This window comes from Cetorhinus maximus, chromosome 9 (assembly GCF_964194155.1).
Source record: "Cetorhinus maximus chromosome 9, sCetMax3.hap1.1, whole genome shotgun sequence".
In the NCBI taxonomy this organism is placed as follows: domain Eukaryota; kingdom Metazoa; phylum Chordata; class Chondrichthyes; order Lamniformes; family Cetorhinidae; genus Cetorhinus; species Cetorhinus maximus.
This window is the reverse complement of record NC_135887.1, coordinates 112,228,476-112,245,387: the sequence shown is the minus strand read 5'-3', so window position 1 is coordinate 112,245,387 and position 16,912 is coordinate 112,228,476. Positions and strand designations below refer to the sequence as shown.

General features: G+C 41.6%; 1 protein-coding gene across 4 annotated transcripts in view; it reads right to left on the bottom strand.

The window, feature by feature from the left end:
• tead1a (TEA domain family member 1a) overlaps positions 1–16,912 on the bottom strand; it is a 243,881-nt gene that overhangs the window by 45,032 nt on the left and 181,937 nt on the right. Inside the window, exons 4-7 of one of the 4 annotated variants that reach the window (XM_078549374.1) lie at positions 11,678–11,742; positions 8,111–8,173; positions 7,951–8,013; positions 2,866–2,877 (exon numbers count right to left, since the gene is read on the bottom strand). In XM_078549374.1, coding sequence (XP_078405500.1) covers positions 2,866–2,877; positions 7,951–8,013; positions 8,111–8,173; positions 11,678–11,742 — 203 coding nt within the window. The remainder of the gene's footprint in view (positions 1–2,865; positions 2,878–7,950; positions 8,014–8,110; positions 8,174–11,677; positions 11,743–16,912) is intronic. The other 3 variants (XM_078549375.1, XM_078549376.1, XM_078549377.1) reach the window with 3 other exon arrangements.

The following is a 16,912-nucleotide window of genomic DNA, read 5'->3' as shown; positions in this document are numbered from 1 at the left end:
CCTGGGTGTGTTGAGCTTTTTGAGTGTTGTTGGAGCTGCATTCATCCAGGAAAGTGGAGAGTATTCCATCTCACTCCTGACTTATGCCTTGTAGATGGCAGATAGGTTTTGGGGAGTTAGGAAGTGCGTTACTCACTGCAGAATTCCCAGCCTCTGACCTGCTATTGTGAGCTGTACTGTCAGAGGGGCGATCTTCCAGAGAAGATGTTAAACTAAGGCCCATCAGGTGGAGGTGGAGGTAAAAGATTCCGTGGTTGCTATTTCAAAGAGCAGAGGAATTTCTCCCCAGCATCCTAGCTGATATTTATCCCTCAACCACCATGTAAATAAACTGATTGGTCATTTATCTCACTGCAATTTGTAAGAGTTTGCTGTGTGTAAATTGGCTGGTGTATTTTCCTACATTACAACAGGAACTGCATGTGAAACTTGAGAAGGAAACATTTACAGGTTTATATGGAAAGAGCAGGGGAGTGGAACTAATTGGATAGATTTCACACAGCCTGCACAGACAACAGACCAAATAGCCTCCTCCTGTGCTGTAATGTTCTATGGAACAGCTCTTAAACATAATGCAAGGTGAAAAGAATCAAACTTTTTTTTCTGATCAATTTTCACTAAAATAAAGCCCTCCTACAAAATTAAAACTGAAAGCATCAAATAGTCTGCTTCACAATATTACATCAAAATATAAGAAACTTTCACTAGTATGCAGCAGGAGCATTGAGTATTTTAGTTCGCTGTTATATCTTTTTAAGCATGACCCATCACATCTTTGTGAATCTCACAATGAACCAATGTAATTTAGATCTGGTAGCACATAAAATGTACACTTTTGTTTTTTAAAAAAGGGAAATTCCAATTTAATTCTGCTTCCTTCCTTCCTTCAATGTAATGACTTGTGCTGTCGTGCAGTTCCCAGATGTTACAAACGCACTGGGTATCTATCATGTCCAAGTGAACATTCTTTTACCCACAAGTGTTAGCAGGCTGTTCGAGTGCAGGGGCATCACTAGTCTCAATAAGCCTGAGATCATTAAAAACTTTGCTGGTCCTATGTCTCTTCAACCTATTACCCCTGTGCTTGCAGGCCTACATTGGCAATAGGCCCTGTAATACCTCTATTTTACAATTCCTATCCTGGTTTTCAAATCCTCCCATGGCCTCACCCATTCCAATCCCATTCTATTTAATCTCCTCCAGCCCTGCAACCCTCTGAGATCTCAGCAATTCTTCAATTCTGGCCCCCTATGTGAAAGTAATTCTCATCGCTCCACCATTGGTGGGCATGCCTTCAGCTGGCTAGGCCCTATGTTCTGGAACTTCCCTCACACCCCCAAATCTCTCAAATTCTCTCTCCCTCTCTCCTCCTTTAAGATGCTCTTTAAAAACTACCTATTTGACAAAGCTTTGGGGTCACCTATTTAAACATATCCTTTCGTAGCTTGGTGCCATATTTTGTCTGATGACACTTCTGCAAAGTGCCCTGTGGCATTTTATTACTTTAAAAGTGCTGTATAAATGCAAGTTGCCACCTACTTCTCAAAGGGTTCACTTAGTATCAAGAAGCCCAGTTAATTCCTCTCTCCCACAACTCCCTGTTCCAGTCAAAAGGTCCTGAGGACAACTGTAGTAACCCATTACCCAAAATAATTTTGTTTTTTGTTATTTATTTTTTGATCTGTTTAAAATTTGGACATTGTAAATCCACACTGTATAAGGTCTATTGCGCTTTCAACGTAGCCATGCAACACGCACTTGCTGGTTGCTCCTCATGCATTGCCCAGCTAAAACAGAAACCTAGAATCGGTGTTTGCAATCTTTTAAATGCCAATGTGTTACTCTAAAAGACCCAAGTTCATACGTTACAATGTGTTTGATGTGAACCAAATGGAATAGGCCTCTATGCACCTGCAAACTAACCTACTTCCATACAGGAACAGGAGGAGGCATCTATTCAACACCCCTCAAACCTATTCTGCCATTCAATTAGGTCATGGATGATCTGTATCTTGGCTCCATAGGCCCTCCTTGGGTTCCATAAACCGTAATTGCCCTTACCAACAAAAATCTCTGTGGAGAGAAAAATTAGTTAACGTTTCAGGTCTGTGACCTTTCATCAGAACGGTCACAGGCTTGAAACATTAACCCTGTTTCTCTCTTCACAGAGGCTGCCTGACCTGCTCCAGCATTTTGTGTTTTTATTTCAGATTCCCAGCATCTGCAGTACTTTGCTTCTGTAAAAATCTATCAATCTCAGTTTTGAAACTTTCAAATGACCCACAGTCCCAACCGCTTTTTGGAGGTTGGGGTGGGGCGGAGGGGGGGAAGGAAGAGAAAGAGTTCCAGATTTCCACTACCGTTTGTGTGAATAAGTGGCTTCCTGACATCACCCCTGAATGGCCTGCCTCTACTTTTTAACAGACACCCCTTACTCCCACCTCCCAGAGGAAATAGGTTCCAGTAATGAGGTAGCATCTTAAATCTAATCAGAGGGAATCTGTCTTTACTTAAGATTTCTGGCATACCCAAGTGTTTAATTTCTCACTGTGAGCCTCGAAATTTGGGACAATTCTCATTATGGGGTTTGAGATGAACACGTTTAAGCACAAGAGTCAAGCAATTTGCTCAGATATGGGAAGCAAACAGGCAGGCAGGCAGGGGAGACATGCAGGTTGGCAAGGAATGGGCAGGATGGTATGTGTACCACCGCAACCACTGATTCAGAAAGGCAGGCAGCAGTGAACCCTCCCAGAGAGCGTATACCTCATACACAAAACTAATCTGTCAAGCAAACAACAATTTCTCCCCCACACCCAAGTACAGAACAAAATAAATAAGTGTTGGTCTTTTGAAAATACTTACCATGTTCGTTACCTGTTTGCAATAATAGATAAGTTTGTTAAAATGTTTTTGGATAGTAGAACAAATAAAACCAAATTACATTCTTTTAAAAAAAAACTCAACAGCAATCAATACAAAATGACAAAACTGTTCTGGATTTTCTCTTTCTTGAATAATTTAATGACATCAGCAAATGCGGCCCCTTTATTTACGAATGACACACAGATAGCCCATATGTTACCATTTGTTCAGCATCAGCATCAGCTGTCTGCTGGTAAATGTCCAATTCAATCATGGAACCAATGGGAAGAAATAGCAGCAAAACTGCTCGTTGGTTTTAAAAGCTTTGTTCAGCTGTCCGACTGTTTGATCTGCGTAGTTACAAATTGCTCTTGTCACTAAAACTTAATAATCGTTGCCCTCTCCTCTCTTCTACCAACCACTACCCGCCCCCACCCAGCCACTCAAAAAAAATACAGTAGAAAACTGCAACTCTTCTTGCAAGTTGCTTTACTCCCCATCTCTAATTCCCTGCTCCAGGAAAAATAGATGTTCTTAAAAAAAAAAAGTGGCTTTAGCAACAGAAACTAAAGGGCAAAATCATTTCAGGGGCCAACATGAGGAATAGACTGGGTGGTCAGTTTAGTAGAACAGAGTCTACTTTTCTTTTAATAAGTTGTTCTGCTTTCGTTGAAGCTCATTTTGCACTCTAATCATAGATTATACAACACAGAACTATGTGCCTGTGACGGTTCTTTGAAAGAGCTATCTAATTAGTCTCACTCCTCCTTTCTTTACTTATAGTCTTGAATGTTTTTCATTATTTATATTCAATTCCATTTTGAAAGTTACTATTGAATCTGCTTCCACCACCATTTCAGGCAATGCATTCCAGATCATCATAACTCACTGTGTAAAATAGAAACTCATTTCCCCTCTCTGGGTCTTTTGTCAATTACCTTAAATCTGTATCCTCTGGTTACCGACTCTCCTGCCAGTAGACACTGTTTCTCCTGACTTACTCTATCAAAATGCTTCATGATTTTGAGCGCCTCTATTAAATCTTCCCTTGACATTCTCTGTTCCAAGAACAGCAGCCCCAGCTTCACTAGCCTCTCCACAAAACAGAAGTCCTTCATCCCAGGTACCTCTAATAAATCACTTCAGTGCTCTTTCTAAAACCCTGACGCCCCTTTTGTAACTTTTTTCACACTGAACTATGCCAACAATGGGACTTAAAGCAATTATTAACTTCAGGTTTCTCACGTTACATTTCAATGCCTGATACATTTGAGGCATGAGCAAGATGAAAAAACAGTTCTCTGAAATTTCAGATATCTGCAATGTGAATAGGAATGTGTCCCAAAAATAGACAAAGGGGATTGGAAACAATCCTTAAATTTCAATTTTTATACAAGTGCCATTCATACATTTTCTTTTGGCTAATAATGAATTGAAATATACTTGTGAAATAATAAAAATCCAGGGCAGTTAAGATCGATACCAGCAGAAATTTTAAAAATCTCAAAATAATTGAATTTACTTTCAAAAATGAACTGGATAGTTAAAACTTTTATCTTAAATGAGATAAATTTTGCATTTTCCCTTTTCCCATTAAAATACTGAAAGCTTCACACATACAGATGTGCTGTAAAGACTCGCAAAAATACTGAATAACTCCTGTTCTGTGCTGTTGCTCATTGTACTATGAGTAATTTTCTATCAGAGCAAAAGTAAACAAAACAGAGTGGTGTACAGCATTTCTATTTTTCTTTCTCTCCCTCTAGGCCTGCTTTCTAATTTGCTTTTCATTAGACAGAAAGCGGTTAGTACAAAAAAGCTAGCTGTGTCAGCCAGGCAACAGCCAATACCCATGAAAGAGCGTGCATACATAGCTACCCCAACATACCGCATAATGAGCATCAATTAATCCTCCTTATTGTGTAGCGAAATGCTGTTGACCTCACACTCAAAAGCAGTTGCGTTTTCTTTTTGTGTATAAATTATTAAAACACCCTTCTTTTAATAACGCTAGTGGAAAGTTTCTGGCACTGTCTTGTGCGTGCGTAATAACTGGATGAAGTATCAAAATACGTTGCCACCTTTAGCCGAACACGGGATGCAAGCAGGCTTGAGCCTCGGGTCTTGTTGACAGCCGCAGTGTGCGCTCTTTCCTCTAAACTTGCTTTCCGGTTGATAATTGAACAATTTAGGAGCGCAGTAGTCTTAATTTTCAGCCTGGCTTATGTGGCAAAAAATACTAAACACTGAAAATGCACTGGGGCTGGGGGGGGGGCGGAATTTAAGGTGCATCATCGGGAAAGGGGAACAAACCGCCTACCCTCCACCCCTCCAGATTCCAGCCAGGTTACAATGGGAAGGAGTTTAAATAGAACTCCGTTAATTGAATGGTGGGGAGAGTGGGCCCACTTGCGGAAGTTGCCTTCCAAGGGTTCAGTACAAATCCCACTTGGACTGCTACCGCAAACATCTTCAATGCTTTGTCATTGAAACCAGTAAGAAGAATAAATAGTGAAAGTGTAAGACATCTTGGCAACTGGACTGTGCACAGGAAGAAAAGTACAGAGCCATCAGAAAGCTTGCTTGTGCTAGTTAACATCTGGTTAACTTATAATTAATGTTTCTGGTATAAATTTCTTTTAACCCAAAATAATTGGTTTTATTGTGTTTTTTAAAAAAGGTTCTTTCTTGTATTTATTACTTAAGTACCTATTGCTAGGTCCTATTCTTAGTAAAATTGTTCCAATGATGAGTTACTGCAATCATTTGAGCACCAAATACATATGCATTGGTGGTCAATTTGTAAAAGTTCCAATTTTAACCTTTGCACAGTTCGCATAGTCAGTCATGCAAGACTAGCCAAACAATACTTTCGTATGCACTCTCACAGCAGAAAATAGGATCTGACTACCATCAGCAACAAAAGAAATTTCACCTTTTAACCCGTCACCAGTTTTCGTGTTTTGTGACTCTATATAATCAATATTATTTTTCAATTAAAGGTTTTTTTTTAAAAAAAGGAAACACTTAGGCTTATGTCCTTAATGCTCTGATAACACAGTGGGAGTGATTTTGACTCAGGCCGACAGTAAATTAATTCTGTTGGCACTATACTTAACGTACAGTCACACAAGAACATAAGATATAGAAGCTGCAGTAGCCCATTTGCTACCACGATTGTGCTCTGCCATTCAACAAGAACATGGCTAATCTTCTACCACAACTCTCCACCATCCCACACTATCCCCATATTGCTAAATTCCCTTAGGGCCCAAAAATCTACTGACCTCTCAACCTCTGCTTTGAATATACTTGATGGTTGAGCATCCACAGCCCTCTGGGGCAGAGAATTTGGTGTAAATTTGACAAGAACTGTGAATTTCTGGTGTGCTTTGGCAGGTTTGCATCCAGGGCTGACAAGACCAGGCACAGTCTCAGAAGGAAGCTTTCAAGAGCACCTTAACAAAATAATTTCTCTTCCCCTGCATACGAGCCCTTATTATCTCTCCCACGCCACATCCCGCCTCATTTAGCATGGAGATAAAAAGTGGAGTCAATCCCCTCCAAAGAGTTAATTTGCCAGTGCCGCCCATGTTTACAGTTCTAATGGGCTCCCCTTCTCTTTACTTTCTAGTAGGAAAGGAAAGATAATCAATAACCACCCCTCCTCGTCTTGCAGCTCATTGGGAACACAAAGCTCCTCGCAAAAAACGTTGGCTTATTCACTTGTCAAGACATCTCATCAAATATCAGTGCAAAAATCCAAGTGTTTCACCTGGGCTACAACTGACCGAAGAGAACACTGAAATTCACTAATGCATCTCTTGGAGGAATTGGAAGGCTGAGATGGTGGGTTGTGTGCACGCTGCTGGGAGCGGGTATGGAGGATTAAGTGACCATCAGTTGATGGAGCAAAAAAAGAATGAGAGGGCTCTGTGCCTGGATTACTGAGTGCGTAAGGCTGTTCTCGTCACTTGCCAAGCATGTCTGGCAACGCAGAGATTGTTGGGGCGGAGGTGGGGGGGTTTGTGCTGGAGAAGAGGAAAAACATTTGGGTTTTGTCCTACCACTAGATGGTGTAATGCAAGAGGCGAATAACCCAGCGCTCCGAAAATTAAATCTCTTTCCTAAAGAATCGGGATCTTTGCATGAGAGAATCTGAATAAATATGTCAGGTCTTAGCGCATGTGCATTTTGTTTTAAGGAGCAGTCTGCATGGAAAGCCTTGGCTTCCCACTGGTTCCCTGTAAGCTGGGTGGTTAAGACAGAGCTGATTCTGAGTCAGTCACCAGCTGCCAATCACTCTTGCCAGCATGTTCCTCTCGCTACATTCAAAAAACCAGATGCCTCCCATATTTAACAAGCCCAACAGAGCCAGGCCAGCTTGTTATCTGCATCGTGTAATTTAAGCATATCTGGTAGGAAATTTTTTTTTTTTAAATGCTGCTTGTTTTTATTTCGCTCCTCTTTAACCCTTTGGGTATTGGGTCCATTTACACAGAGGCAAACTACTTGCACCATTGCTGGTATTCTTTTCTGTGGCCTTAAAGGTACCACTAAGTGTGTTTCATGCTTCAAATCCTGCCTTATGACTATATTAGAAAATGAAACTCCCATTTGACTGTACTTTATCTCAACCTCATAATATTGTGAAATTGAAGTGTTTATTTACTGTGTGTGTGTGTGTGTGTCTGTCTTACAAAAATTCATACAACATTCAGTGCTAATAATTGCATTGTCAAAAGCTTTTTATAAATTCATACACTTGACACAAGAGCCACACATGCAGTTCAAGCAGATTTTAATTTTGGGAGCTGGAAGTTGAATCAGTTCAACATTAGATTCCTCCCCACAACCCCACCGCCCATCAAAAACAACCAAAGAAAGGTCTAGTTGTTTTGATCTACTTTTAAATGTGCAAGGCGCCCAGAGTGTTAAATTAAAACAGCTAGGCAAACAGAGGCATGCAAAAGGAAAGGTTCAGTCAGAGGAAGTCTCAGCAGACAATAAGAGCACTCTCTGTGGAAAAGGGAAAAAAAAGTCGGAAGCATAGCAACTGCGAGCCCAAAGCAGACAAGCGCATACCTTTAGCTTGGAATGAATCTCACGAGATTTCCTTCTGGCAAGAACCTGAATGTGACTAGACACCTAAAGGGTAGGGGAAGGGAGGAAAACAAAGAGAAAAAAAAAAGAGCCTGTAACCATGGAAACAAAAGCCCCTTGCAACTAGGCGAGCCAGACGTACCTTAATGGCAGCTTGAATTTCCCGAACTTTCTTCCTTGCTAACACCTGTATGTGACTAGACACCTACATAGTGCAACCCATAAAACAAAAAAAAAACAAAAGGGAAATTAAAGGTGAAACATGTCTTCTGTCTGTGGTCGTTGGCTTTTTTTTGTGTGGAAAACATTATTTGATCCTTCTTAATGAGCTTAGCACTTTAGAAGTAATTGCATTCCCAGCAGGCAACTATACACCAGTGCAGCACCAAGTGTCATCACTTCAGAAACCTTCTTGCAGAAAAGACCTGCAGCTCCTGCGTGTGTATACGTTTCTTTTTGAAAATCGCAAAATGACAGGTTAAAATTAGAGGACTGGATTCACCTCACTGCCTCCGACGCTATTGCCATCAATTAATCGAATTGGAATATAAGCTTTCAGAGCAAGTAATACAGAAAATCATGCAGGGGATAAAAAAAAAAAATCACAGCTGTCCGCAGACCAGGTTTCAATGAGAAAAATAGGAGGCATACTATCAGGTTTAATAAAGCTCCAAATTGTGCAAATAAGTAATAAAAAGGCATGCAAATTCTGAAACCAAGACCCGCCTTAAGCTGCTGGTAAAGAACTAAAATGAAGCAGTTCCCAATCAATTAATTGATGCAATTGATAGAAGTATATAACTCTAATCTATGTACCCAGTCTTAAATGGAAACTGAAGAAAGATCTGCAGCAATCCTGGGTGATGTTGAGGCTCTGCAAAGGGTGCAGGGAAGTGTCACACTAGAGTAATTCCCAGTGTAAAAGCATCTTAGTCTTCAAGGTAGGCTTCAAGAGTTGGGGCTCGACACTTCAGAAAAGTGTAGATCTAGGGGTGATCTGATTGAGGTTTAAGAGTTGATGAATTATAGAATCATAGATTAGGCCATTCAGCCCTTCGTGTTGGTGCCAGTCTCTGCAAGAGCAAATCAGCAAATTCCATTCTCCTGCCTTTTTCTCAAAGCCTCAAATGTTTTCTCTTGAGATAATTACCCAATCATCCTAAATCAGTGCCCTCTGGTTCTAGATCTTTCTCCAGTGGGAACAGCCTCTTCCTATCTACTCTGTCCACACCCATATAACTTTGAACAGCCCCAGCTTCTCCAATCTATGCTCGTAACTGAAGTCTCTCATCCCTGGAACCATTCGCTTAAAATATTTTCTATATCCTCTCCAATTCTGGTTCCCAGAATTGGATGCAATACTGCACTCCAGTTGAGGTCAAACCAGTGTTTTATAAAGGTTTATCATAACTTCCTTGCTTCTGAACTCTCTGCCTCAATTATAAAGCCTAGGATCCCATATTCTTTATAAATTGCTTTCTCAACAAGTTCTGCCACTTTTTGTTCACATAAACCCCTAGGTCCCTCTGCTCCAACATACTGTTAATTGTAACATTTATTTTATATTGCTTTTCCTCATTCTTCCTGCCAAACTGCATCACTTCACACTTCTCTGCATTAAATGTTATCTGTCTTGTGTCCGCCCAAGCCTGTTTACATCCTTCTGAAGTCCCAGTTCACAAAATGGGTAAACATTTTTGGGGTGGGGTGGGGTGCGGTGTGTATATATCATGATACATGAGGTATCATGATTGCGTGGGGCACTCTGGATAGACCAGAGGCTCTTTACCTGTACCGTCATTGTTCATGTAAAATTGACTCAGTGCGAAGTGCAGGGGCCTGGAAGATAACATATTTGCATTCAAGCATTCTACCAAAAGCAGGTTAGTTCAAATTTACCAGTGGCCAATGTCATTGATGAAGATTCAGATGGGTTTAACATAATGGGATTGACTTACCAATAAAGGACAGAATTGTGACTGGGGATTGATCAATAGGGAAATATTCCAAGTGATTAAGTATTAATTGCATTTAGTGTGGTTGCCATATTCACAATGTCACAACTTACGAATGGACTCCTTAGACATGATTTTCCAATGATCCGATTTTTAAGACAAGCGGCTATGTAATTTAATGATTCTAAAATGTGTATTCATCCTCAACTCATTTTTAAATCAGTTTCTCTGTACTAAACCTTCCAAAAGAGATGGCAGCAATACACAATTTCAATACTGGATTACAGGAGGAAGCTATTTAGTCCCTCGAGCATGTTCTGCCACTCAATGTGGCAGATCAATGCTCATCTGTACCTCAACTCCATTTACCCAGCTTAACTCCATATGTCTCACTTAACAAACATCTATTGATCCCAGTCTTGAAATGTTAATTTCAAATTATAAGTAAAAATCTGTATTTCAGTGCATGCCATAGACTTCTGGATAGAAGATGACAATCTTGGAATCATTTAAGGGGTAATTAAACAAGGCATTCTAGGGTGGTTAAGAGGGGCTGAATAGTCCTACACTATGTATCTTGTGAAATGGCCAGTTACAGGAACTGATCTAGTAGCGTTAAAACTGAGACATCCTTTGAGTTTAATCTTGGTCCTTCACTTAGGGGAGTTTTCCTGGGATAAAGAAAATTAAACATTCTTTTTTATGATGCCAGGACTACTGAACATTTTATTCAGTTAGCAAGCTTGTCATTTCACCCTGCCAAATATTCCAAAGATTCTTCTTAAATGGGGTTGGGGGATGGTGGGGGAAGGAGAAAGACAGACAGACAGACACAGACAGGCACAGCTGGTTTCAGCTGACCATCCCATGAGCCCATCTATCAACACATGGCTCCATGCATTCTCTACAATTCCCAAAAACCTCCAGAACAGTCAGGTTAAAATCAGCATCATTCTTCACTTGTATGGAGATGCTCCTGATTTTGGAACGGTGAATTTGGTTATTAGAGGTTACATCTTTGTGACTCCACCCAAAAAAAATCTTGAAAATGATAACCCAGCATGAAAATTGTAGTCCTTCATCCAAGCACAGAAAGAGGAGTGTGTTTAGCCCCTTGAGCCTGTTCATGGCTGATCTGTGATCTAACTCCGTACACATGCCTTTGCACCCTATATCCCTTAATTCCTTCGGTTAATAAAAATCGATCAATTGGCCCAGCATCAGCTGCTGTTTGCGGAGGAGAGTTCCAAACTTCTACTACCATTTGCGTATAGAAGCATTTCCTAATTTCATTTCTGAAAGCCCTGACTCTAATTTTTAGATCATGCCCCCTGGTCCTAGACTTCCCAACCAGCAGAAATAGTTTCTCTCTATTGACTGTATCCATTCTCCTTTCCCTCACCAATTCATTTGCACCTCCTAGACATGATCTTTCCAAACCATGACATCTATATTCGTACTTGGGAAATATGTACCGCTATATTCAAAAATCATACACACATTTTAGCTGCTTCTATGTTCATTCGAAAAAAAAATCAAAGCTGCTAATTCCTCAATGAATAATTGACAAAATGTCCAAGGATAATGGAAATGAATGAATTTGTGAATGTAACTGCAGTGATGACAGCAAAGTACAAAATTAAACAGAGCAAGCCAAGGGCATACAGCAGCTCAACGGAGCCAACTCAGCCAACTCGAGTGACACCTACCCCAACAGTCTCCAACATGCACACAAGCCCAACAATCTATTTTACCTGCTTCCTAGTTCGTGTCTTCCCTGTCCTTAACTTGATGTACCTGGCTATCAATTCATTACGACCTGCAAAAGACAAGCATACTCAATTAGAATGACAAATCTTTGCCAAAAAAAAAAATTTCATTCCACAATTGTAAAAAGTTGTGTTAGTTTTATTGGTGTAGTCATTAGCTGAGCATTACACAGAATTTTACATCACAGAAACAGGTAGTTTAGTCCAACTGGTCCATGCCAGTGTTTATGCTTCACATGCGCCTCCTCCCATCTCTACTTCGTCCACCCCATCAATATAACCTTCTATTCCTTTCTCCCTCGTGCTTGTTTAGCTCCCACTAAATGTATCTATGTAAAGGTATATTTGCTGAACACAGGTAATTGGTTTAAAGTTTATTGATCAGAGGGAAAAATACAAGCAAAGATTTGTGTGTGGTGGGGGGAGAATGGGTGAAGAAAACACACATTTCAAATAATTTTACATAAGACAATTTGCATTGATCAGTTGTAAGTTGATATATTTCGCCATGAAGCAGAGACTGATGCATATTTACACAATAAATTACTCAAGATAGGACTTCCAACAATGTCAGCATTGGGACTGCAGCAAAACCAATAATATTGGACTTATGTTCCATTTTTCTTGACCTCAATGTTCCAAAGTGGTTGGGGATTAGGGCTGCTGTAAATCCGGAGTCTCGATGTGAACTTATTCTCAAGCTTTGTTCCGAAATCCATTTCAACCACTTTGCAATATCACAAAATAATAAAGGACACAAGGTGGTCATTTGGCCCATCGTGCCTGCGTCAGCTCTTCGAAAGAGCTTTTCAATTGGTCTATTTTTTTCCCCTGTAGCCCTGCAAAATTTTCTTTCCTTCCTGAAATCTAAACCCTGCTCACTTTGCAAAGTTACTATTAAACCTGCTTACATTACACTTTCAGGCCGTGTGTTTCAGATTGTAACAACTCGTTGCATTAAAAATGTTTCCTCCTCTCTCTCTGTTGTTGCTACTGAATGTAGCACGGGGAGGGAAATTTCAAGGCTGCAACTAAAGCTTAATCAAAGAATGGAATTTAAGAATCTGTCGAGAAGGAGCTTGGATTTCAGGTTCAGGATAGTGTTATGCCATAGTTTGAGCCTGGATCGGTGAGACACAGTTCACCGAATCTAGGTCACAGTAAACATATCCATTGACCCGTGTAAAATAACTCAACTTGCATTTATATAACAGCTTTAATATAGTAAAACATTCCAAGACATCTCACAGAAGCAATTCTCAACAGAACCTGACACCGAGCCACATTATTAAGTCAGATGAGCAAAAAATGTGGCCAAAGAAGTAGGTTTTAAGGGGTGTCTTAAGGAACGAGAGGTAGAGAGACACAAAGTTGTGGGGAGATATTTCCAGAGCTTACAGGGCAGGCAGCTGAAGGAAGGGCCACCACCGGTGGAGCAATTAAAATTGGCGATATGCAGAATTGGAGAGATGCCAATACCTTGGAGTTGTGGGGCTGGGGGAGGTAACAAGGTAAGGATGGGCAAGGCTATGGAGCGATTTGAAAACAAAGTTGAGAATTTTAAAATTAACACTTTTCGAACTGCAAACCAATGCAAGTATCCCTGAATCAGATGTTTACGAGTAATGGCAGGCTGTCCTGTAGGCTAACAATTAAGTTCAAGTTCAGTTTCTTCTCTCCTACCATTCTGTATTTTCCCCAGTTGAGGGCAGACTTGGGACTGACTTCCAGCCTCCCCTGACACTGCCCTCCTGTGGGCTGCTTGGGAGGTGCATAAGCATAAACAAGGTGATTCGCCCTTTTGATTGCTCCTCTTTGCAAAGGGGTTTTGTGGTGGAGGGAGTGGGGATGGCGGTTTGGCAATGGGGACACGCTTCCACTGTTTGGCAACAATATCATGGTTGAGACTGCAAATGCAAGGGGGTTGGAGTGGACTCTGCTGGTCGCTACGCTAATGCAGAGTGCGGTGGTGCTCCCAATGTGGTGTTCTACTTTATTACCATCGAGTTTATAGACAATAACAGGGAGACACCTACACAACCTTTAAATGTTCTAACACAGGCATTTCAAACAACCTATTCCATGGTAAAGTGTAACTACTTCTGCAAAGCCCAAAAATTTAGTTGAAATTGCAACTGATCAGTTTCCCCACCTGAGCATCCCTGCACCCCCCACCCCCTTTTCACTCCTACCCCCACCCTCCCTAGTACTGTAAATCATTTACTTGCTGCGTTACAGAAGGAAGCATATTAATTGTATTCGTGAAACACATGTACCAGCTGGACAACTTTAAAGCAAAATTCCTGGAGTATTATTCCTACATAACAACTTTGGCTGAATTTAGAGAAAAATACCTTCAAGCGCCTGAGCTGTGGGCTCAGTTTGTAGAATTTACGCTTCCGAGTTATTAGTCTGTGATCAAAAGTCTCACATAACCCAGGCTGACACTTGCAGCACCACACTAAGGGAGAATTTTACCAATCGCACGGACAGCTTGACGTCAGAAGGAAACGTATCGCCAGCACGCACGGGTGGCTACCAGCAGGACTACCCCCTGAACTTTATGGTCGCGGCCAATTAAGTGGCTGCCAATCCAATCAGAGGGCCAGCAGCTCAGCAGCACCACCAGGGGCAGTGGCCATTGCCAAAGCAGGCTGGAGGGAAAAATTAAAAAACTTTTGAGGGGCGAAGAATTGGAGGGGAAACCCCTCCGGGGAAACCACTGGGACCACAGGGGCTGCTTCTCCACCTGCAGCCTCCTCTTTGCTTTAAAAACCTTCTCCGCCCACCCCCGCCTTGGGTTGCAGCTGGGCCACCTCCACTTGACTGGCAGACTCCTCACGTGGCGGGGGGTAAATTTGCCGACAGTACAGTAAAATAGGGCTTTTACATATGCAAATTGGCTGCCCGCCTCCTTGGGGTGGACAATTTTGGTCCTGTCCCATCAGTAAAATTCCCCGATGGCAGTACATAGTCAGGAAACTGATCCAACATGGCTCCCTGCAATTTTACTGGCCCTCCCACTTCCTGGTTTTGGTGGGGGAGGGGGGTGGTGCATAAAATTCAGCCCGTCGTCTTTTGGATGAAATCCCTTCTGCCTCTTACTGGAGTATGAGTGTCTATGGCACAGGGAACTTTTCTCCCTGAAGCAACACCACCTCAGGCGGATCATTCAGGTTGTTTGTCTCATTAATGTCTATGAGACCTTGCTGTGTGCAAAATGTTTGGGTTTCCAACCTTTCAACGTAATATGTTTTTGAGGCATTTCTGACTGACTTGGCGAGGGAGAGAAGCATGGAATGAAATAAAGGAAGGAACTAAATTGTAATCCCACAACCCAAGGATGTTCTTTATCACTTCACAGCAAATAAAGTACATTTGAAGTGTAGTCACTGTTGTAAAGCAGAGGAATGTGGCAACCAATTTATGCACAGCAATATCCCACAGCCTCACAGCTGCTTGATGGATAAATATTGGCCAAGACACCAGCCAGAACTCTTCCTGCTCTTTGAAATAGCTGCAGGATCTTTTAAGTTCACCTGAGAGGGCAGAGGGGGCTTCGGTTTGCAATCACGTGTGAAAGACAGCATCTCCAACAGTGCAGCACCCCCTCAGTACTGCTCTGGGAGTGTCAGCTTGGATTATGTACTCAAGGCTCTGGACCAGGGCTATGAACCTGTGACCTTCTGATTCAAAGGTGAGAATCCACTGACCAACACCCATAAATTTAATAAAAGTTAGTTCTTGCCCGTGAATTAACTAACTAATGCTTCTACTCTGATTCAGATGATGTCATTCATTTAGTAACAAACTAAGTCATGTGTGAAATCTTGTAAATTATCCAGAATGTTTTTTTTAAAGTTAAACAGGATGCAAAGATTTTGCCAAAAACCTATTACTTTTTGTTCACTCATTTAATTTTCTTCTCCAATGAAGCAATGATTTGAATTCCAGTTAAAGTTAAAGGCTCTGCAACTGGGGTTGGATGCACTTTTACATAGCCTACATTTAAAAGAAAGGTTCAGCATTCATATAATTGAGTACATGGGTTAGGAACTAACCTCCTAACAAAATAATGTATCAACCTAATGTCAGCGTAGCAACCTAGCACAGTTCTGTGTTTAAGTGAAAAGCAGGCACCAAATTAGGGCAATGTGCTTCAGCGGATTGGAATTCTCTTTCAACATCCATACTTTAAGTTGACACAAGCCCACTTGCTCTCAAAACTCAACTATTGTTTTGTGGGAGAGGGGAGGAGAGCTGTGAATCACTCTCAGTACCTGATGTCTGCTTCCCCGGGTGAAGAAAGAACCAAGAAGTCGCAACGGGCCAAGAGTGCGAATCTCATCATCATCAGCCAGAAGCGAAGGCCTGGGTGGGCATTTGAGAATGGGGTCATCCTGAGCTGCAAGGGGTGAGGTTCAGGGGAAGTCAGTGTGAAATGGGAAGGGAAGGGAAGGGGACGCAGGGAGCAGTGAAGAGTGAGAGAAAACCACCGTCAGCGTGAGGTGGCTGGTGCAGGGGATGAGGGAAACATGTTGCAACAATGTGAAGAGCAATAGTTCAGGCACAAATGGTGTCGATGTCAACTGATTTAGGCGGGGCCAAGGGGCGGGAGGGGGTATGGAGGGGAAGCTGAAGTGAATGTCTGCATCAACTAGAACGGGAGAGGAATACAAATATCCTAAGGCACTTCACAGGAGGGTTATTGGAAAATATTTAACACCGCACAGGGAGATATTAGGGAAAAGGATCCAATATCTTGGTCAACGAGGCAGGCTTAAGGAGCATCTTAAAAGGAACAGAGAGATGTAGAGAGGTTTAGAGGGGGAATTCCTGATTTTAAAGCCCAGGCAGCTGAAGGCAAATATACAAGGGCCAACACTGGAGGAGTGCTGGGTTCTCAGGGAGCTATACCTGCAGTTTAATTTATAAACTAGCCTGTACCCATTCCCCTCCATGTCACTGACCTGCATTCAGGACTGTTTGCCAGCCTTTCCTAGTTCTCAATATTTGTCATGTGTGGCTCAAGTCCAATCATTTCAGGCAGAAGTTTTTAAAATGACCCAGAGCTGGAAAATTTGTAAGCATCTTCCAGCATGCACGGGTCCCTAAACAGAGATTAAACTTTCTACTGACTTCAGATTTGTTTAAGAGCAATTTAGAGATGTTTCCACTGTGGGGGAAACAAGGACTAGGGGCCATAAATATAAGATAGTC